The sequence below is a fragment of the Aquila chrysaetos genome, chromosome 8 (assembly GCF_900496995.4).
Source record: "Aquila chrysaetos chrysaetos chromosome 8, bAquChr1.4, whole genome shotgun sequence".
Lineage (NCBI taxonomy): Eukaryota > Metazoa > Chordata > Aves > Accipitriformes > Accipitridae > Aquila > Aquila chrysaetos.
In genome coordinates, this window is record NC_044011.1 from 12,324,299 (window position 1) to 12,346,394 (window position 22,096).

The 22,096-nt window shown below is 39.8% G+C and overlaps 1 protein-coding gene across 4 annotated transcripts in view; it reads left to right on the forward strand.

Annotated features, from left to right (window-relative positions):
- The window catches only part of GRM1 (glutamate metabotropic receptor 1), a 195,752-nt gene that overhangs the window by 139,533 nt on the left and 34,123 nt on the right, over positions 1 to 22,096 (forward strand). For all 4 annotated transcript variants that reach the window (XM_030023256.2, XM_030023258.2, XM_030023259.2 and 1 more), the window contains exons 5-7: positions 8,825 to 9,071; positions 15,077 to 15,245; positions 17,113 to 17,239. In XM_030023256.2, coding sequence (XP_029879116.1) covers positions 8,825 to 9,071; positions 15,077 to 15,245; positions 17,113 to 17,239 — 543 coding nt within the window. The remainder of the gene's footprint in view (positions 1 to 8,824; positions 9,072 to 15,076; positions 15,246 to 17,112; positions 17,240 to 22,096) is intronic.

Below are 22,096 nucleotides of genomic sequence, written 5' to 3' on the forward strand. Positions count from 1 at the left end.
CTCTGTGACCGGTTTCTTTCAGTTCTCACTGATAGGAATTATAATTGTGTAGGAACAACTGTGTAGATTGCAAACCTGTGATGGTACAGAGCTACACCTTGCCAGGAGCAGCCTAGTGAAGGAAGAGACAGCCCTCTCCTGGGGTGGCTGGCATGCAGCCAGCTGTGCTGTTAGCACGGCCCTTAAATGGTGCATTGTATTTCCCTTCGAGTCCTTTCTTTTACTGCTAGCCAACACAAGAGAGGGAGCAAGCGATGCAGATGTATGGAGAAGGGGAAAAGGAACTCTTTCTCCACCGCAGGCCTGTTTTGCGCTCACCTGCCTCCCGCTCCGGTGACGCAGTGCTGGCAAAGCCATGCTGCCAGCTGCTGCAAAGGCCTCCAGCTTCCCTCTAGTCTCTTCCAAAGGCAGAGAGGGGCTGCAGCATTGCACATCAGCTGGGAGTGTTTGTGAATATATAATATCTCACCCAGACGTGCGCTGCCTGCTTGCCCCAGCACTGTCACGTACAGACATCAGGCATGCCCCATCTTCGCATTCACTTGAAGCTGCAGCCAGCCTTTGGGAAATGACAGTCTTCTCATCCCCTGCTTAGCTCCCTTGGGTCACTAGAAAAGAGATGTAAGGGGAAAGCTCTCTCTGCTCTCTTGGGCACAGGCACATTCGCACACAGCTTTGCCATCTCACACAGCGTGAGCATGAGTTATGTGCATTGTCACTTGGTGTTTACATCTTAAATCTGCTTTTCCTGGAGTCATATAGTTGTGAGAGTCTGAATGTCCACAGGGAGAGGCAGAAAGGGCAAGGAGGGGAAGCGAGCTTCAAACTCTTGTGTCTGCTAAGCAAAGCTTGCAGACTGGGAAATATAGGAGCAGGTAGAGAGATCAGTTTCCTTTCGGTTTGCTCCCAAGTTGTGTGGTGGATGGGCTGGACCTGCGAGTTCAGACGTGGCGTAGGGCTGGCAGCACTGTTCAGTCCCCTTTCTCTTGCCCAGCACTTAGGGAGTCTGAGACTGCCCCTGCATCTGATTAATGAGTGAGTCAGCAGCTTGTGCAGTCATTTCTCCTCGTAATTTTTCAGCTTCGCTGTGGCACTGTTATATTTGTATATGCTAGCCTCATTCCGGAGTCTTTGACACTAAGCTCTTAAAGCCCTAATGTGCTTACATAACATGGTATGGAGAACCAAGAAAGTAAATTTAATTAAAATCTTTGCCGACTGCTTCTGACACGCAGGGAGAGACAAAAGGAAGACACTTCTTTTCAAACACTGAAGAGTACTGTGGGATCCTTACAAAAACAGACAATGAAACTGAAGACACTGGTGGTGTATCTAAAAAGGGGACTAATCTTCTAAAGTTTAGGTATTAGCCATCTGAAATGAAGGAGAACCTGTGCCTTGATGGCTGAATTCATGTTTTGGTTTCCTTTAGCCATTGAGTTGACATCTGTGAAAGATATGGTGGTAAAAGTAAGTAAAAAAAACCCCAAACCCTTTTAAATTCAACATCAAGTTTATTCCAGGAGAAGAAATTTCACCAACTTTGCTAGTGAAAATAAATAACCCATTGCATACAAATATTGTTGCAATCAGCATCCTGTCAGTGCCTTAGAGAATTCTAGTGCAAATTTTTGAGGAGCTTCTGCTGAATGCCCACCTTTTGAATGGCTTTCACTTCTCTCTGTAGTTTTATACAAGAGTAGAAGTACACTAATCCTAATTAAAAAGCAACTTTCACTAGATGTAACAAAGCAGTAGTATCTGCGAGACCCATAGATTTCCCCATGCTCAGAAAGAAAATAGCAGGGTATCTCAACTGGTAACTGTAATTGTATCCTAGCTTTTCAGGGAAAAATACATCAAATATAATTGCAGGAATTGAATCTCTTTGCTTGGGGAAATAAAAACCATTTGAAGAATGGAAGCGAAACCTTTCTGATTTAATGACATCCTGAAAATGAAGTCTGCAACCCTGTGAACTCCATTTATTGCTTCATGAGTACTGTAAGATGTCAAATGTTTATCAGCGTGTTTTGAAATCTGGTGTAGAACCTGCATATTCTAAGATATTCCTTCCTTTTAGCTGCTCCAGTGAAAGCTCTGCTTCCTCTCTTCTTGCCAAAGGGCAGAGCAACTTGCAATTGTATAGAGTGCTGCATTATTTTCTATAGACTGGTGACATGATGTTCAAGAGGCAGCTAAGGGAAGATCCTGTTTCTTAAATAATACATCCTTCCTCACCCTTACCTGACAAGTAGTGGAGCTTCATCCGGTCAAATAGTTCACATACAATGGGAATTGAGTTACCCTGTGTCTTTTTGATAGCTCTTCTACTATCCTCTCTTTCACTGTATTAGGTGCCTCTTGAGCTTGCCTCCCTGCTGCAAAGATGCAGATGTCAAAGTAGGAAGTGAAGGGGTAACCATTACACATATGGTCCGCTTTTGTTTGAAAACAGTATAATAACTGGTTTCCTGGGAGCAGAAGCCATACAAGAAACAATAATTTACCATGATGGGGTTATTTGTTGTAGGTTGAATGAAGCATTTATTATGGTCTGTGACAAATTTTTCAGCCTATCATTCTGTCTCATGAAAATTACAAATCATTTTTTAACTGAGATTGAAACAATATCTCTTTTTTCTGACCCTCTTTTGGCTCAGTAAAACGCACAAAAATTAAATCATTTTTCCACAAATTGTTTGTGGTCACATTAGCTTGCACATAGAGACAGCAAGGTCATTGAGACAGCCCACGAGAAGTGAAGCCTGCAGCCCTGATCCACAATTGCTTGCTCTGGTCAGCAGGTAGCATTTCCCGGCCTTTCCCTCATAGGCAGTCAGCTACAGCTGGAATTGACTGGAAAACAGGCAGTTACTTCTGGAACTTCACTTCAGAACACAACTTCAGAAATTCTTGTAGCTGTATATTTGATTGTGGGCTGCAAGAGATGGGTGTTTGGATGTTTTCATATAGAATAACTGACTTTTACTAATCTGACTTGTTGCCTGTGACTTACATTTGGACATAATGGGGGCAGTGGCATGAATAAAAGTCCTCTTTATACCATCAAGAGGTGAGGATTTCATTCAGCCATACAATATTAATGAACAGAATGCATTTGTTATTAAGAAGGTAATATGAAGAGAAAAAGCTAGTTAGTGCGCAAGTTTTGAGCACACCATCATTATAATAATTACATTTAGAGACATTATTATCTGCGTTATTCATTTTGCAGTGCCTTAAAGTGAAATTTGTTAAATAATTTTGCTGTTATCTTTATTGTTAGATAATGTAAGAGATGATATAAATAGAATGTAAGAGGGAGTGAACTGGCAGTATTTGTAAAATATCTGAACCAATAACGGCAAATTAGTTTAACCAAATGAAACCCTTTGCAAAAATAATTTCACAGAATCTTAGTTTGGCATGGTTAGTTAGAGGATTAGCCATTACTAAATAAAATAGAAAAAAAATTATTTCAAGGAATTGGTGACAAGAGAAATGTAGCATTGATTGCATTTTCTTTCCTATGTGTCCAAAGATAAAACCATAATTAGATAGTTAAGCATCCAAATGAAAGTACTATAATTTTTCGAAGAAGCCAAATATCCTACAATTCCACTAAAATCACAAGTCTGTTCATCACCTTTCCTGTGTCATTTAGTTGCCAATATAATCTTTAGCTCTTACCTTTAGGGACTCAGATTTGAAATGACTGATCAGTTCATCTTGTTGGCCTTCTGCCCTGCTCCTTGCAAGATCCTATGACACAAATTTGTTGTGGTCAAAGTTTGTCAGGTCTTCTCTAATGTGAGACGCTGCAAGATACGTGACTTCCATTGTTTTCCAAGGACATGCTACACTACTAGCACATCTCTACACAAACTTGTACAGAGCAAGATGGGCACGTTTGCTCAGAGTCGTTGGGGGTTCTTTTGTTTTGTTGGTTTTTTTTTTAAATTCAGTTCAGTTGGAAGGGACCTACAATGACTATCTAGTCCAACTGCCTGACCGCTTCAGGGCTGACCAAAAGTTAAAGCATGTTATTAAGGGCATTGTCCAAATGCCTCTTAAACGTGACAGGCTTGGGGCATCAACCACCGCTCTAGGAAGCCTGTTCCAGTGTTTGACCACCCTGTGGTTAAGGCGGTGTACATTGGGACTGAGGGAGAGCATAAGAAATCTGCCTCCGTGATTTCTCCAATGCATATGGGCATTTGCTGCAAGCCTGGGTACTGCTCTGCCAGTTCATGGTGTAACCCATGTTCTGCCACCTGGCATTTTGTTGGGGGAGCCCTCTCTACATCTTGGCATGGCTTTGTGCCAAGTTGTTACACACACAGCCCAAGTATGGGAGATTTCTTTTATTTCGTCTTCCCAGCAAAATTTAGCCTCGATTGTGCTTCCAGAATAATTTTTTTTGCTTAAATGAACACTCATATTGAATGTAACCATCACCATGTTGTAACTCGCAACAGCTAAAATCTCATATGGCCTACCCACAAAGCATATCAATCCTGGGAAGGACTGCTACAACTAAAGAAGGCAGTATATACAATTTCTAACTGCTACAACTAAAGAAGGCAGTATATACAATTTCTAACTGCTACAACTAAAGAAGGCAGTATATACAATTTCTAAGACCTTCAGACCTCTGTCAGGACCACCAGAAAAGATGATAGCTCTCATAATAGTTGCTAACTGGACCAAGACAACAACAGCTCTTTTTATGTGACCTTGAATATTCAGCAGATGACAGTTAGTAACAAACCATAAAACTATCTGCCTATTCCAGATGAAATGTTATCATTTATAACAATTTTATTAAACAGATTTTGGCTTTTTATTCTAATCAAGAGTCATCTGTGAACAGACTGTGTTCTTTATCAAATGTGTGTGTTTGTTCAAAATTTACCAACTGGCTAGGTATTGATCAGATTCCCCAACCAAAATGTTTTTACATTTCTTTCCATCCCAAATTCTTTCCTGCCCTAGCCTGAGGACTGCAAATGAGTAATCCTTTGTGCGTAATTTCTTCTTGAATATTAACATAGACTTTTCCTATCTTTACTTTATAGATGAAAGTTAACTCATTTTTAGCCATAAGTCTGATAGTATAGTTTTCTTAATTTCAGTTTGTCAAGTGGGATTTGCACAAGTACCCACTCTGCTCTTGAGAGCACTGTTAGCCCCACACCGATGTCACAGCAAAGGCACTAGACTAAATTCATGGTTGCTTTACATTCAGGTCCTTCTCAGCACTGAGCTGAAGCTCATATTAGTTAGATGTGAGGCACATTACAGTAAAAGGAAAAACTTACAGTGAGTTTCATGAAATTTTGGTCTGTCTTCTCTTCCTTCCCCTTCCACTTAGGTATTACTTTTAGCAGTTTTAGGAGCATTTCTCAGTTGTGTACAGCCAGGGTGTGGTGTCTGGGGTTTTTTTGTTTAGTTTTTTGTTTTAAGCTTTAAGATTGACTGACAGGAACAAAGACTAAAACCAAAACCGTGATAAGAAAAAAATGACCCAGACTATTGAGGAACTGTTAAAATGAAATTATTAAAGGAAGATTTGCATTGCATCCAACACAAAAATAAGTAAGTATGAAATTTAGGACACCTGAAATCTTCAAGGTCATTCAAAATAGTAATGGCCTAATTTGAGTGACTGCAATTAATCCAGTACTCACATGACGTACAATTTTCCTTTGCTTAGTGAAAGCTAAGGTCCCTAAAATAAAAAAAGTAAGAAAGCTAACAAAATATTTTTTCTATTTTTAATGTTAATAAACCCTAATGTTCAAATTAGTCATTGTAGATCAAAGGTATTTTTTCCAAAGGGTGAGAGAGGAAGCAAGAATAAAAGTTTCACAGTCCAGAGTTTTGCTTTGCTCTTGTTTACATTTCAAAGACCTACTGAGGAAAAATACAACTTTACAGAGAAGCCCCATAACAACATAATATAGTTCTTACATTTATTGAAAAGCTGTCCTATGAAAACATAACTGAACATTGATTGCCTCTGTTTTGTCTCTGGCTGAACATGATTTCATTTATTTTAAAAGAAGCACACATTTCTTACTGATTGTCATAAGTGAATTTTTACAAGCTCAAATGCATAAGGATATTGATAAGTTATAATGATGAAAATGAAATAAAATGGATTTTGACTGCAGGAAGTTAAGTTTAGGTAAAGCATGACTTCTCACGCTGGATTTACTGGAAAATATACACATAGGGATGTTTATATTACTGATCTGTAGATAATTCATCACCATATGATGCTTCACATGTTGCTTTCCACTACAATTGTTTCTATAGGTGACGTTAAGGCTGTCACCTCTGCAGTGTGGAACTATATGCTTGGAGCCTTAATGTAAGCTAGATGTTCACTCCTAATTAGTCAAAAGCAAATCCTCCCACCATCAAATATTTATTATCTTTGGAGGTATGTATATTATATTGAAATATGAGAAACCAAATGCATGCTTTTCTGACTTAATACATACTTGAGGGAAATGGCCTCTTTTTAGACATTTGCAAGTTCTGTTACATTTAGTTTTCTACCTCCAGCAGCCACATGAATGCTTGCCTCAGGAAACGCATATGGATGCTGTCATTATCTCCTGCAAGTGTCACTGATGTTTACGTTCCTTTTTTTTTTAACTAATTAAGATATTGAGGAGGTATCTGAGTTAAACTCTCAGGCGGAAAACAGTTGATAGTGAGTGCTATGCACTATCAGTCATTTTATGATCTATTCCATGACTTGCTGCCTAGAAGCTTCACAAGAAAGAGGGGACTGCTGTGCTGAGCTCAGGGGCTTTCTGCCTTTCTTCCATGTAGGGATGGAGAACACGTTCATTTTCTATCTACAAGAAAGCAGAATCAGTGATAAATTCACAGTGTGTTAATCCTAAGGGACTAATCAGCAGATAAAACACACCTAGAGATAGCATATACAGACCACACATTAACATGTTTAGGCAACAAATGTCTAGACCATGCCGTATGTACTATAAGCAGTACATAAGTGAGGGTACGTATAGTGGCGTACTCCTTGCTTCCGTGGGTAAATATTCTGTCAGCTTACATATGAGGTTTCTATTCTTTCTGTGTTTCTGAACATGGATCTAAATGGCATTGGTTTCATGTGATTTGAATGGGAGCTATGAACTTTCTCCTGCAAAGAAAGTAGCAGATATGTTGCCTCTGGGAAATATTTCTCTAGCTGCTCCTTGCTTGGTGGTGCTGGTGGTGAATGTATGGCAGTGAGAGGAGCACGTGAACTCATTCAGTCAGATTATGCTATTTTCACAACGCTTTTTTAACTCACCGTCACAACTGCTAGCTATGTTCAGCTCATCTGGAAAACAGTTGCTGAAGCAAGACTTTCTTGCCCAGTTGCAGTGAGTGTCCTGTGCGAGGAAGACGCAGAGAAAGAAACGTAGACATACCTGCCTTTGAGATCTCAGCTATCCTAATGAATCCCCAGTTGACCTTTCTGAGTTGTAGGGCAAACAAGCTGAGAAGACTGACCAAATGGGAGCCTTTTCCAAAGATAAATATAAGGATGGTCTTCATGATTTGATTTGAAAGCCATACGATATCTACATTAGGGGAAGGAACTATTTTTTGACTTGAAAGTTTCAGTGAAGTTGTAGATTTTCCTCTTTTCTTCATATTAAAATGACAACTATCTTCTCCAACCTGGATTTGAGAAGTGTCAGTTAACACCTAGTCTCTCACACATCCTACTTCTCTAGCGTAGACAAGGTGTTACTTAGACAAAGTAACAGAAACGGGATTGCAAATGCCTGTTAAACACCGAGTAACGTAGGAGGTCTACAGATAAAAGCATCTTGCAGTTTGGAGCATATTGTGATGGAATGACTCAGGGGGAAAGAAACAAAATGGGGAGGTTTCTTACCTCCAGCTCCCTCGGGACCCTGGCAGCACAGGTCTGCTGTGACTCGGGGTCGGCGCTGACAGTGTTCAGCAGCTCATGACGGGAAGCGGGGGAACTGCCCGGGACCCGGTGGGGTCTGATGTGAAATGCAACCGCAAATGGCACCCTCTGGTAGTGCCTGCACGTCAGATGGGAGCTGAAACCTACGTGTGGGGAAAACCTCCGCTGCCCCATTGTTTCTGATCAACGGACAGAGACTTCGGTGTCTGCTCATGCTGCAGTTACATAAAAAGTCTTTTAGTGTTACAAACTTTGTTTGGCTTCCTGTAGCAATCCCAAATTGGCATATCTACTACTACTTTTACTTAAAATGATTATTTCTGATAACTTGAGAAGTGGTGCTGATTTAGGTTGTTTGCTTATTAACACTGAAAGTGACATTGCTATCTTAGCCCTCAAAAACATGAGATTTCAAAAAAAAAATCTTCACATGTGACAAAAAGTCAAATTTACAAGCAAATTGCTTTTAAAAATTGTTCTAGCTGAAATGTATCATTCTGATGCTGGGCTGTTTAACCCTTCTTAGCATAAATAACATTGTGGAATGACAAGTAAAAATTCCAAAAAGAACAAATTAAAGCTGACAATTTGATTAAACTGGTGCTTTCTCATGAGGCGTTTCACTTTCAATGAATTAAAGATTTCTGGGGAAAAAAAAAGTGGTTTGGTTTGGTTTTTTTTTTTTTTTTTTTTTTTTTATATTTAATTAAAATCCCTGGCTGGCACCTTGTTTATGCTTCTAAAGCTTTATAAGAGAAATAATAACATCCCTTTTTTATATCTTATTGCTTTTTCGTATTTTCGTGTTATTTCACCTTTGTGTATAACAACACTTTTTTCTTACTATTGTAGGCAATGAGAGCCTAGAAGAAAATTATGTGCAGGACAGTAAAATGGGATTTGTCATTAATGCTATATATGCTATGGCTCATGGGCTACAAAATATGCATCATTCCCTTTGCCCTGGACACGTTGGGCTGTGTGATGCTATGAAGCCAATTGATGGCAGCAAGCTCTTGGAGTTCCTTCTCAAATCCTCGTTCATTGGTGTTTCTGGAGAAGAAGTTTGGTTTGATGAAAAGGGAGATGCCCCTGGAAGGTAAAGAGATGTTTCATCTCAATTAATTAAACCAGATGTTGGGAAGGGGGAATGTTGCTGGGTTTGGTGATGGAGATTTCTTTGGCTGTTTTGCTGAAACATATAGCATATAGCTTGCCTACTGTGAGACATAAATGGAGTTATCTGGATTAGTCTTACTAATAGCCAGGAATAACACTGGTAACACATGATATATTGGTAGCTACGGCGTGTATTGAGACAGGAACTGTAGTACAGCCTGTAAAATTTCTAGAGTTTCAGGAGAGGACAAACCTGAGGTATCACTGGGGTTCAGCACCAGGATTTTAATATGTATAGAGCCTAATACAAGTGATTGGAATTTAATGAAGCATTTGCTTGTTAAACGTTTAAAGGTAGGGCTGTAGAGCACACCCTTTTCCAGCGGCAGCTCTGCTGCATCCTTGCCAGAGACTATTTAGTTCTGCTTGGTGAACTCCTGTGTGCTCTCCTTAACTTGCTTCACTCCAAATAAGATCGGCTGTCCCAAAGTTTAAAGATAGGTCCAAGTAGAGCAGGACAAATAATATTTAAATTTTTTTTTGGCCAGAAGGTACTGTGTTTCACTTATTTGTGGTCTGGTAAATTCCAACTGTGGTAGCTGCTACTGCCTACCCCTCCCCAGCAGACACAGCGCGTACCCGAGCCATGGGTGAGACAGCAACTTTGTGGACTTGGATGCCACCTTTGTTTGTCTTATGGGAGCCAGCTGACAGAAATCTTTTCCTCTTCACTTAGTTCTGTGGTCTCTGTGCAACTATTTTAAGTGTGACACCTCCCAGATGGATTTATTTTTTAGTTTTTTTAGTTTTTTTATAAATAAGTTGAATTCAGCTGCTGAAGTACACAATACATTATTAACCGAAACCTACTCAGGGGTTTCTTCACTGAAGTTAGTTTTCCTACTGAGTTATTAAAGTATTATAAAAGAGTCTCTCACACCATCTTTGGGCTTATTGCATAAATGCATCTGAGTGCCAACACGGCACAAAGAGAGTACTCTGGAACAAACAAAAGTTTGCAGTCTGGCATATGCCTTCAAAGTGGCCTTAAAGCAACTTGCATCTCTATTACTAGCCTTTTTTAGCAAAACTGACCAAGTTTTTTACCATTTGCTATTTGCATTGCTTGTTATGTTTGAACAGTATATACATTTAAACAGCTTGTTAAGTTTAAATGGTAATAAAAAGCTAGTCAGTTTGGTCATCTTGTTGACTGTTGCATACTTCAGATTTTTTTAGTCAAAGATATAGATGAGCTAGGTCAGACTTTGAAAGTAGAGGCAAGCAATTCCCTTACAGTCAGACACATACTTATTGACATAAATGCATAAATCAAGTCTTTGCACATATAATTTAGATAATACAGAGAAATTACTGCTTAGTGTAGCTTTAAGTTTATTACACACTGTTTATCCCTGTGAAAGCATTACTCCAGCTTTGCATATGCTGCATTGCCGGCCTGTTAGTTATTTGGTTTGATGTTTAGGTGTAATTTTCTAATTTTAGCCCAGATCTTATTTATTATCTTGTCACCTGAGAGCATTTCCACAAATCTTATCAGTACCAAGCATAGAATTAGAATGAACAGTTCCTGAATTAAAAATATAGGAGAGTTTACATCAGGATATTTCTCTGAGTAGGTCAGAACAATAGAATTTATTCCATCCATCATTTTGGTCTATAGCAAGCTTCATTTCTCTTGATTCCCTGGCCTATGTAGAATTTGATGAGTTATTTTAGGTAGGGTTTTTTCTGTTGTTCCTCATTTATATTTTCACACCAGGAGTTAGCAAGTTTGGGCAAGAAAGTTCAGTTAACCTTTTTGTTATTCATGCTGTAATCCTTGGACCAGTCTGTGGCATTTATGACATGGGCAATATCATATCAGAGAATAGTCATGTGTATATGAAATGTGACCTGTACAGTCTGTCAGATCTTTGTATGCCAGCAGTAGTTTATGCCCATGCAGAATTGTATTTAGCTCCAGATTAGCCCTAGCATTTCCATGGCTCCACATGGAAAAGCTCTTTGTAGATGAGTGAACAGACCGTACCACTGTATGAATACCCAAAAGAGCTTTTGTACTGCAGCAAAATGAAAAGATAACCACCACGTACACCACCTAAATACAGCAAAGAGAGCCAGATCTGAAATTTCCTGGTTTTTCAGCTTTTCTATGCCAGTGCAAGAATGTCACACAAATATGTAAGAAGTTTTTTGATATTATGTTACTATATTGTGGGAACAAATCAGCTTCACAAGAGGCAATAAATCAATATTCCTTCTTAGAAGGCAGCAACATTCCTCATACTTTATTTTCAAAATCCATGAGGTTCTTTGAGCAATTGACTCTCACAAGTTCTTAGTTACAATCATGGGGGGCAGAGGAGATAGAGATGCCTGTAGTTATGTTAGCCTAACACTCACATAATTTCCTATTTCAAATCCTTTACAGCTTCATCAAACCTTAACCATTTGTTTAGATATAACCCTTTTCCTACCTCAAGCTCAATTCATGGTTTCAAGCTTTTATCAAAATGAGATTAGATAACATGAAGCACTTTTTCGAAGGTTTATTTCTTCTGTGCGGAATCTTTTCTTTGAAGAGCTTTTATCCAGAAAGGTGAAGGAGGCATTTATCAGAAGGGCACAAATGCAGTCACTTAACTGACTGCACTGCCTCTGGGAAAAATGACATGGATGTAGCTCTGGAAAATCAGCAGTATGTGCTCACTATACTGTCATTAAGAACATGCTGTTAAAATTGCTGAAATTTTTACTTTCATTGTGTACCTCCCGTTTCCTTTCTCAGTATTAATCACTCAAATTCCTAGAAATGGCTGGAGAAAGTGTGAAGGATACAGTAGTCAACATGACATCCTTCTCTGGGCCTGTGCAAGGGACAGGGGACAGATCCGTTTTGACCTCTTGTCTATTCTAGGGTAACTGCCTGCTTTTAGTTTATGGCAGGTATGAAGACACTTATCTCTCTAGGACAAACAATTTGTGTAGGCCCCTGACCATAAAATGCTATGTGACAATGGGCAGGAGAACTTTCAGCCCCTACAATGGCCCTCTAATGTGTGGACAAATGCTGAGGTCCACAAGCTAACAGTTTGTTTTACCCTAATTAGACTTGGACATAGACCCATGTAAGACTCTCTAGTTCAAAATTTCCAGCAGCTTCAGACATGGCAACTCTATCAACTCCAATGCTTTGAGTAAATTATCAAATGTATAAAGCTAAGACTTCAAACTTGTATACAAAGCAATTTTTTTGTCAAATACATGTGGTTGGTTTGGAGTTTGGCTTCATGGCTGGTTGTTTTGGCCAGTTACATCCCAGCATTGTTCAGCATTGCTGTTTTTCATTCTGCCCTCCAGGATAGCAAACCTCACTGCCAGTCTGGTATTATGGCTGTGGAAGAAGGCAACTTCAGCTATCTCAGACTAACCAGAGTAAGAATGTGCCTGTGACCAGCTGGCTAATGGTCTGGCTCACCTCAGAAGTAACTTCTTCATATGACACCACCTTTTTGGTTACATCATTTCCCAATATATCAGAAAGCTTGCTCTTATATTAAAAGAAGGGTTCATTTTCTTATCTGCAGAATGTTTTCATGGCGTCTGTAAATGCTGCCATATGTGTGTGAAATCCAGCTGCGTCCACGGTCCTCACTCTCTTAGAGTTTCACAACTCTTGTCAAACCCACTTCTTTTGGGATAATAATTTTTAGTTTGGACACATCCCAAAACTGTTAAAGTTGTACATATGTGAGTGAGGGCATGGGGGGAGGTATTCTAGCGCTGAACTTGTCCTTACTCAAAGCAGAAATTTTTCATTAAGGAAAAGAAGGAAAGGATAAAGAACTTAAGCACGTCTCCATATACCAAATGTATTTGTTAGACCACGTTTTTCCACTTAAAATTCAAGCCACGCATTAAAGCTGCAAACATTGTACTACAACTTGTCATATGCAAGACTGTGTAAGAGCTTTTAGTCTGCATACTTTATTCTTTGACAGATAACAGATAGAAAAGGGAACAGTATTACAAGAAAGCATAAGAATGGCTTTCAACCTAAAATCATATCCCTGAAATTGCCAACTCTTGATTGATATTGCATTAATGCCACTCTGTGCCTTGTAATATATTTTTGCAAAAATGAAAACAAGCTGTGCAGGCTCAAAAATTCCATTAAGGGAATGTGAGGTTTTAGTAATTTTTTATTCCCCTTCCTCAATTCATTTTCCAGCCCAGAGGAACTGGGTTTTTATCAGTCTAATACAAGGTCACACTAAAATCCAAGTAGGTTCTTCTTGCTAGGAAGAGGCACGTACATTCCTGCTCAATTTTATTCCTGTCTGTTGAGTCAACATTATAAAGTGCCCAGCTCTTATTGCTTCTTGCTATCTGGATTCTTCACAATCCTGAAAACAGTATTCCAATTTTTATGCTCTTTTTTTTTTTTTTGCAAGAACTGGGATATGAGAATGAATTGTTTCCTAGTGAATTTGAGATTTACCCCTTTTCTAAGCAACTCCTTAATTAGTAGCCGATTGCCAACCAATGGAGTAGCCTCCTGCTTGGAGCTCCATTGAACTCAGTGGCAAGAGTACCTTTTCCCATGTGATTCAGTGAAGTTCTGCAGTGGCACTAACATTGTCTGAGCATGCAATATTTGCAAGACTGAGGTCTAAATACAGCTGTAAATATGCATTTCTTTAAATCATCTTTATCTAGAGAGATCCCAAAGATTCAATTAAGAAAAAACAGGCTAGAGAGTAATTCTAGCACCTCTTTCCTCTGTGAAGTGCAGAGAGAGTTGAAATTTTGCATGTTTGAACCTCACCAGGGAAAAGAAAGAAATGGATATATCTCTTTGCCCACAACCGAGCATCCCAGTTTTATTTGTGGCTCATACTTTGCTTACCTTTCATTCCTAATGCACATACAGATTAGCAACACTCATTATAAACGAAAGATTTTTTCCCTGCAGACTGAGACAATCCACTAGAGTCAAACAAGGCAGTAACTCCCAGGCTTCGAAAACAGAGGATGCTTTGTGATTTTCAGCTCCAGTGCTGATTTCTGGTTCACAGCCCTCTTTTTCTGGTCCTTTTTTTAAACAAAGCTCTCCCCCTTCTCATCTTAAGAGGCCAGCCTGTAGGTCCAGCTTCTTTTGTGGTTCTTCCTCTCTGTGCACTCTCTAATATTCATTCTCCTATTCTTGCTTATTTCCTACTAAGAAATCACCACACTTAATCACTGCTTTGCACTAACCACGTTCTGTGGGATAAAGAAAGAGCAGAGTAATTAGCACACACCAGGCCCAGCACATGGAAGGCAATGATGGAGGCACGGAAGCTGAATGTTTATTGTAGCAGTGTTTTATGCTTCCTTTACTTTAGCCTTGGGAAGATCTCTCTTACTTGCTTAGGGCGAGGAAGTAAATTTTGTGCCTGAGCTGTTAATTTTCCTGACAGTTTCACTGGGTTGTGTAATACAAATAGTTGAACTAGTGCTTACAGTTAACTTATGGCATACCGGTTTAGTTAGTTTGAGCATTTCTACTGATTACTTTAGAGCTCCCTGCAGGGGCTAAACTGCAGCCAACCTGTATGTAGACACCAAGCAAATGTTAGACATCTTGAAAAATGGCTGAAAAACACACGATCCAGACAGTGCCTACATGTGCATATTTAGCAGAGCTTGCTGTCTTTGACGTGCAGTTCTTCCTGGACACACAGCTTTTTACCTACAGTTTTATGTAAGCAGGGCAGGCGATCGGTAATTGTGTGGCAATCAGAGCTGTCATTTCCCATGATTCTGCTGCAAATCCTACAGGATTTGGAGTTTCCATGAAACTCTAGTCCCTGGTGTTAAAGGATGACATGAATATTTATGGAGTCAGAAGGAAAAGGGCAAGGTAAACTTTCATCCTTTGTGTTGCAGGAGAGTGACTCTCTCTTTTTTCCCTTGCAGGTATGACATCATGAACCTGCAATACATAGAGCCCAACCGCTACGACTATGTCCTCATTGGGACCTGGCATGAGGGTGTGCTTAACATCGACGACTACAGGATTCAGATGAACAAGAGTGGAATGGTGCGATCAGTGTGCAGCGAGCCTTGCTTGAAGGGCCAGATTAAGGTGTGCCTCGGACACTTACTTTCTGCTATAAAAATGTGAATAACCAGTCAGTGTTTTTTCCCTAAACACAGGCAAGCTTCTTTCAAGGCAAGTTATAGGACTTCCTTTTCTTCAGGAAAGCCAAAAGTATAGAAAGACTCCTAGATTAACATTTTAGTCTTACAATCCCATATACAGGCCCATGGTTTCTAAAATTGTCCTTTGTAGTGATGTAGAATCTTCTAGTGTGACAGAATTTGAATTTTACCTTATGCAAGAAAGAACAAGATTTTCACTTAGTCATTGCCTACAACATTCAGTGGCTGTGATTCGCTTGGGGGCTGATCCTGAAAATAACGTGACCCATGGGAATCCAGTATTTTGTTCCAGAAATAACACCTGCAAGAAAAAGGAAAAAAAAAACCATCCAAAAAGCCTATTTGTATCTCATGTTCACAACAGGAGGTATAGAAACACAAGTGAAATCACTCTGTGTTTACCAAACAGTAGCGCTTGTATCAAGATACAAATAATTTGCCACCTGCCATGTCTGGATGACATAAAGACATGTTCCACCACTATCAAAATGGTATGGATGCAGTAAGTTTGAAGTGGCAAAAAGCCCACTCAGGGAAATCACCTTAGAGCAGAACTTCCTTTCTAATTTCATTTAATAAGCACATTTGCAGCTTTTTAATTCTATATTGCTACTCTAAGCAATAAGTGATTGATGATTTGGCAAAGGCATAGTGACATACTCCAACAGTCTTGGAGGGGAAACATTATCGGTATTTACTACCCTCCAAACCATCTTTTCCCTGTTTTTGAGATTGTGCAGTTTGTGTATGTGTGTATATGTAAACACCACACATACAAAATGCCAGCTTCAGCTCCCATTGAAGTCTATTGGACTCTCTCCACAGACTGCAGGAGGAAATGTTAACAAAAAAGCCCACAAAGCCAGCATTCAATAAAACAAACATTTTGTATTTCACTACTGCACTTAGCTCTGCATATAGATGGATAGGCAGATCCTGGAGACAAGGCTGGATTCCTCCTTCCTGGCAAACAGAGGCAGAGTCTTTGTTGGAGCCCCATGAGCTTGGAGTTATTCTTAATCTTTCTTTCAGACTAAACGTAATGAAACCAGCAGTCAAGACAAGGGAAACATCTTTTCCACATTGGATCATTACACTTAGCAGCCTTCACAGCAGAGAAAGATACAGCTTTCAGTGACAGTTGTCTCCAAAAGAGCTGTTCCAAAGTATGCTCTTGGTCACTGCATATTGGTTTTATTTTCTACTAGGACCTATTTCATCCTTTTAGAAGTAGATTTTTTAATTTGCTCTTATTTGAATTTCTATTTACACTAGTATAATAAGCCCCAAAGAGACTTCAAAGTAAATCAGAATTTATGCACGTGTGCATATGCTTGTGTATATTATATATACGTATGTGCATGAATCACTCTGTTTGAACCTTTGACTTTGTTTACTGCTTTTTACTGTGCAATAGTTAATAAGCGTGGGTTGAACTACTTGTCCTGACCTGAACCATCTCTCACATTAAACCTCTTCTCAAGTTTGATTGAAAATATAACACTTACCATGCCTCTGTACCAAAGGGAAAATGGTTTTGTACTTTCAACTCAGAACCGCTGCCCCCAAAACAAAATAAAATTGTCCCCAGAGATTATCCCTGAACTCCTAAGCGCAAATTTTAATACGCAGGGGTAGATACAGAATCAGGATTCATGTTTTCTAGTTGTTTGAAATGTGCCATACACAGGAATGCTGTCATATTTTAAACAGTGCAGGTGGTACCTGTTTGCTGGGGAGGCTTCTGTACTGTCTTGTAGAGGATCATGGCTGAGGATTTTGCCTTACAGGTGATCAGGAAAGGAGAAGTGAGTTGCTGCTGGATTTGCACTGCTTGCAAGGAGAATGAATTTGTTCAGGATGAATTCACGTGTAAAGCCTGTGAGCTTGGCTGGTGGCCGAATGCTGACCTGACAGGTAGGGACATGTCCTTCCAAATGCATTCCCATTTGACAGGGCCCAAGGAGAATGGTGTGGGGTGGAGATTAAGGTGGCAGCATGCAGAGATATTAAAGGTACACACTTAAACACACATCCCAATGCAGTTTAGGGTGAGTGAAAAGTATCTTTTGGCTCAGTTCAACAGCAGTGACAATAAAAATGGCAAAATTTGTACCAAGAAGAAATGACATATTCTGTCTGTTCCTCCCCTTCAGTTAACATAAGCATTGATAAAGCTGTTAAGACTACTAATGAATTTAGCAGCATTTCCTGCAATTTTAGCAGTGATTATCACAAGAGCTCAGTGCATCCTTGTCAGATTGACTTGATACTCTTTCTGATCATTCTACTATGCAATTAGTAATACTTTGTCTGGGTGTCGTGGTTTAACCCCAGCCAGCAACCAAGCACCACGCAGCCGCTCACTCACTCCCCCCCCACCCAGTGGGATGGGGGAGAAAATCGGGAAAAAGAAGCAAAACCCACGGGTTGAGATAAGAACAGTTTAATAGAACAGAAGAGAAGAAACGAATAATGATAATGATAACACTAATAAAATGACAACAGCAATAATGAAAGGATTGGAATGTACAAATGATGCGCAGTGCAATTGCTCACCACCCGCCGACCGGCACCCAGCTAGTCCCCGAGTGGCGATTCCCCGCCCCCACTTCCCAGTTCCTATACTAGATGAGACGTCCCATGGTATGGAATACCCTGTTGGCCAGTTTGGGTCAGCTGCCCTGGCTGTGTCCTGTGCCAACTTCTTGTGCCCCTCCAGCTTTCTCGCTGGCTGGGCATGAGAAGCTGAAAAATCCTTGACATTAGTCTAAACACTACTAGCAGCAACTGAAAACATCAGTGTTATCAACATTCTTCTCATACTGAACTCAAAACATAGCACCGTACCAGCTACTAGGAAGACAGTTAACTCTATCCCAGCTGAAACTAGGACACTGGGATTTCAGGGCATTCAGGAACTGACTACCAGACTTTTGTTTGGTATAAAGATCATTCTCACTGCACTCGCCACCAAGAGGAACATCAACAAAATCCTAAGAAAAACTGGCAGAAGAAAGGGAAACGGCTAGAATTGGTCTCTCCTGTGTATATGTTTTGGATGAGCTGTATGCTATGTCACCTTTCTGTTATTTTGTACCTATCAAGGTCAACTTCCACACCTGCTCTGGGTTTTGCAATAACCATTACCCAAAGAAAACAGATTTAATGCACTGAGAAGCACCACCTTGACCTTGGGGTTTGCTTTGTATCACTGTAAAAGGCTACCGACACCTCTGCCCCAGGCTGCAACTGCAAATCTTGGCTGTCAGTATTCAGCAGGGCATCATTCCTAGTCAAGGAAACAATCTGACTACCTAGCTAAAGATCAAATGTGCAACTTATCACATCTTTGTCCTTTAATGTGACTGGCTGGCAACTAGAAGTTCCTGCAGCATTTAACACATGGACAAAGTACTCAAACCTTGATTAAATAGTTCCAAGAGATACTGTTAAGCTAGTCACTGAAGCCAAATGAGCTTTCAGCAGATTTATTTTGAGAGGGAAAGCTGGCCACTTCTCCAGCTAAAAATATATTATTAATCACAATAAACTGGGAAACTTGACCCATTGTTTATCTTGGTTTTTTATGGAAAATAAGCTATGGTCAGATGTGTGTGTATCTGTCTATATCCCATACCTCTCACCCCAACCCCCCACCCCCGGCTCTGGTGTGCAACTGAACCTACTTCAAACAGATTTGTCAGGATACAGAAATCTCAGTGATCATTCAGTTCCTTCAAGTTTCATGTAAGTGGGTTGTAGGAAGAGGAATTCTTGAAAAATACCTTCTGTAACGGCCCCAAGTGTGGAAAAACATCTTGTATTACTAGACACCAGAAAATCCACAGCACCCTTCATAAATGTTCTGACCATTGGAAAAGCTCATATTCAACTCCCACCTCCTAGGACACAGTGTCTGCTAATTTTAAAGCAGATATCCATAGACAACCGGGTTCTGTTAGTCTTGGAGGTTCGCAGGATTCTTTGTATCTATTATTCAGGGAAGAAAACAGGGACTTCTTTTTAATCAATAAGGCAGAACAAGAACATAGTGAGAGATCAATGTGCGCTTGAGCGAATATGGTTCAGTGCTACCAGCTGTCCAAAATAGCTCAAAAGGGGGCATGTCAAAATGACAGGCGCTGCTGAAAAGAGTTGAGAAAAGCATCAGTGCTGGAAAAAATCTCAGGGGCATGTTGCAATCTATTAACTTTTAATGAAATCAGTAGATGACCTGCTGATTTGTGTTTCTTCTCAGCAAGGAGACTGGACTGCTGCTGTTCTAAAATCACAGTAGCATCAGCCAAATGACAGCATAGCCATCGACTGATTTCCTAGAGAACATCAAAATGGCAGTGTGCTCCTGCACAGCTTCTTCATTCTGTCTTATCGAGCAAAACACTTCTTTTTTTAACCGCTGCAATTCATTTACTTGAATTGCAGTGCAAAGTACAATGTTGTGGAGAAAAGCTGATGCCATCCTAACCTTTAGAAAAGGGAGATTGAGCTAGATAAACTCTAGCTCTTGAACTTTGTAGGAGTCACGATTGGTACCATTAATTTGGAATTCTCTTTTTTTTTGCCAGGATTTCTCCCATCAAATGTGTTTTTATAGCTTGCTTTTGTGTGTTGTATTCATACCCTGCCAGTCACCATAGCATCTAGATACAGACTTTAACATCTCACATTTGAGATTGTTTTTCCTTTTGCCTTACATCTTAAATGCTAAACATGTATGCAGTTTTAGTCCCATTTTCCATCACAGATGGAGGCTCTGAAATCCTTAGTCCCTTTAAGAAACGTGAAGCACATACTAACCCATTTCCTAAGACATGCTTTTCAAGGTACTTATTGTCTCCATTTGAAATCAGTCTCTGTTGCTCAGCAATCCTTTCCTGACATTTTAATTTTATTTTTAAATTTACAAATTTTTTTTAGATTGCTTCCCCTAAACATGTGTTCAGTCAAGTGGAGTCAGCAGGCAAAAAGGATTTCTCATTAAAGATGATAAAAACCTGACCTGACAAATAGTCACTAAACCCTAGTGTCTTAAGGCTGTGTGCCAAGAAGAGGTACCTTTTATAGTATCAGAATCTAATATAAGAAGAATGAATGTCAAGCTAGTAAACCCAGTTTACATAAATCATCTTAAATAAGCTACAAAACAAGATAGGACAGGAAGTTTTATAGAGTTATTATAAAATTAATCATAAAGGTTTGGGGCCATCAGTTACCTGGGATGTGTTAATGACCTCAGAAAACATCCTGGATTGTCTTATTGGCCTTGCAGTATGAATATAATTTAAAAAAATAATAATTAAAAAATCTATTAGACTTCTGCTCTAGGAAATGATTCATGGTTAAAGTGCAGGGATAACAGTAGATGAAAGCTACCAAACAGCTATTTACTAGAAACTTTTAACTGTAAAGCTTTGGCCACTAGTTCTCTGATTTTTTTGAGGTTTGGGTTAGTTGTTGTGGCGTTTTATAGGGATTTTTTGTGGCGGTGTTTTTTTAAACCTGTAAGTACACCATTTCCTGGGTATCCTCCCCTAGTCTCAACGAGGTTCCCCAGCCCACTTTCTCCCAGCTGGGAAATGACCCACCTTCACAGGAGCTGACAACCAACAACTGTTTGCTGATGTAAGCAGTGTAGGCAGCTTTTTGCAATGTTTGTAGCGTATGTGGCTCTTAGGTCTTGCTGGTGCACAGGAATTACACTGATTTAACGAAACAGATTTCTAAGACCTTACACAGGATAAGCTTAAAGCAACCGATAGGCTTAACTACCATGCTGAATCAGGGCTAAGGCTCTGAAAATATCATTTAAGATGGAGTAATATGAATATGGCTTTATGTTGCTAAGCTTAAAGCGCGCACTGAAACTTAACCCTTCCATCAACCACAGACTGGCTTCTTGTTTAAGAAAAGCTTTGCATGTATTCATCAATGAGCAGGAGCTTCTGATTGTTAGTCTTTTATTAAATCAAAGAAGGAGCCAGCTTCCACTCAGGGCTGCTGTGGCCAATGGCCAGAGGTTCCCACTTACAATAAAAAGCTTTTCCTTCATATTTCACCGTAAAAATACTGGTTGGGAGAACAGGTTTCCTCACGTATCTGACTCTTGAACAGACCACTTGGGGCAAACCAGAATTCCTTTTCTGTATAAAATAAGACCTCCAGTTGCACATACTATCATTTCTATTGGTTTTGATGTTACAGGTATCTGTAACATCATTACCTGTAGTTAAGTCAGCCCAGTACTCTTAGAGGCAATGAGTACAGAATTATAAGACATTCCTTCTGTTCATATGACATTGGCAGACATTAAAAATTCGAGCAGAAATTTTCCATGTCAGGACTTTCCCTCAGGCTGACTCTTTTTAATTTCAACAAAAAACATTTTTTCTTCTTCTGTTTCTCAAAATGAGGTTACAGTAAAAGTGGTCTACCCTGATCCATACTTCTGCTTACTTCTCCTATATTTGGAAGGAAGGACTTTGCATTTTGGTAGAGGTGTCAGCTGGTAATTTTGTGTCACCCTGTGGAAGATGCATATAAATTGAGCAAAACTATGGGCCTCAGAAGCTTTTAGTTCATAGAGGTTGGTTTCTGCAGATATACTCCATACCGAGGAGGAAGGAGCTAAGCTTGACTTTTTCTCATCACAATATCAGGGCCCTTGCTTAGATGTAGCAGCAAAACTGAGAGGAATAAAATGCCTCTCTTAGAAGCTCGCTGACACCTCCACCTTTTCCCTGCTCCTCTCAG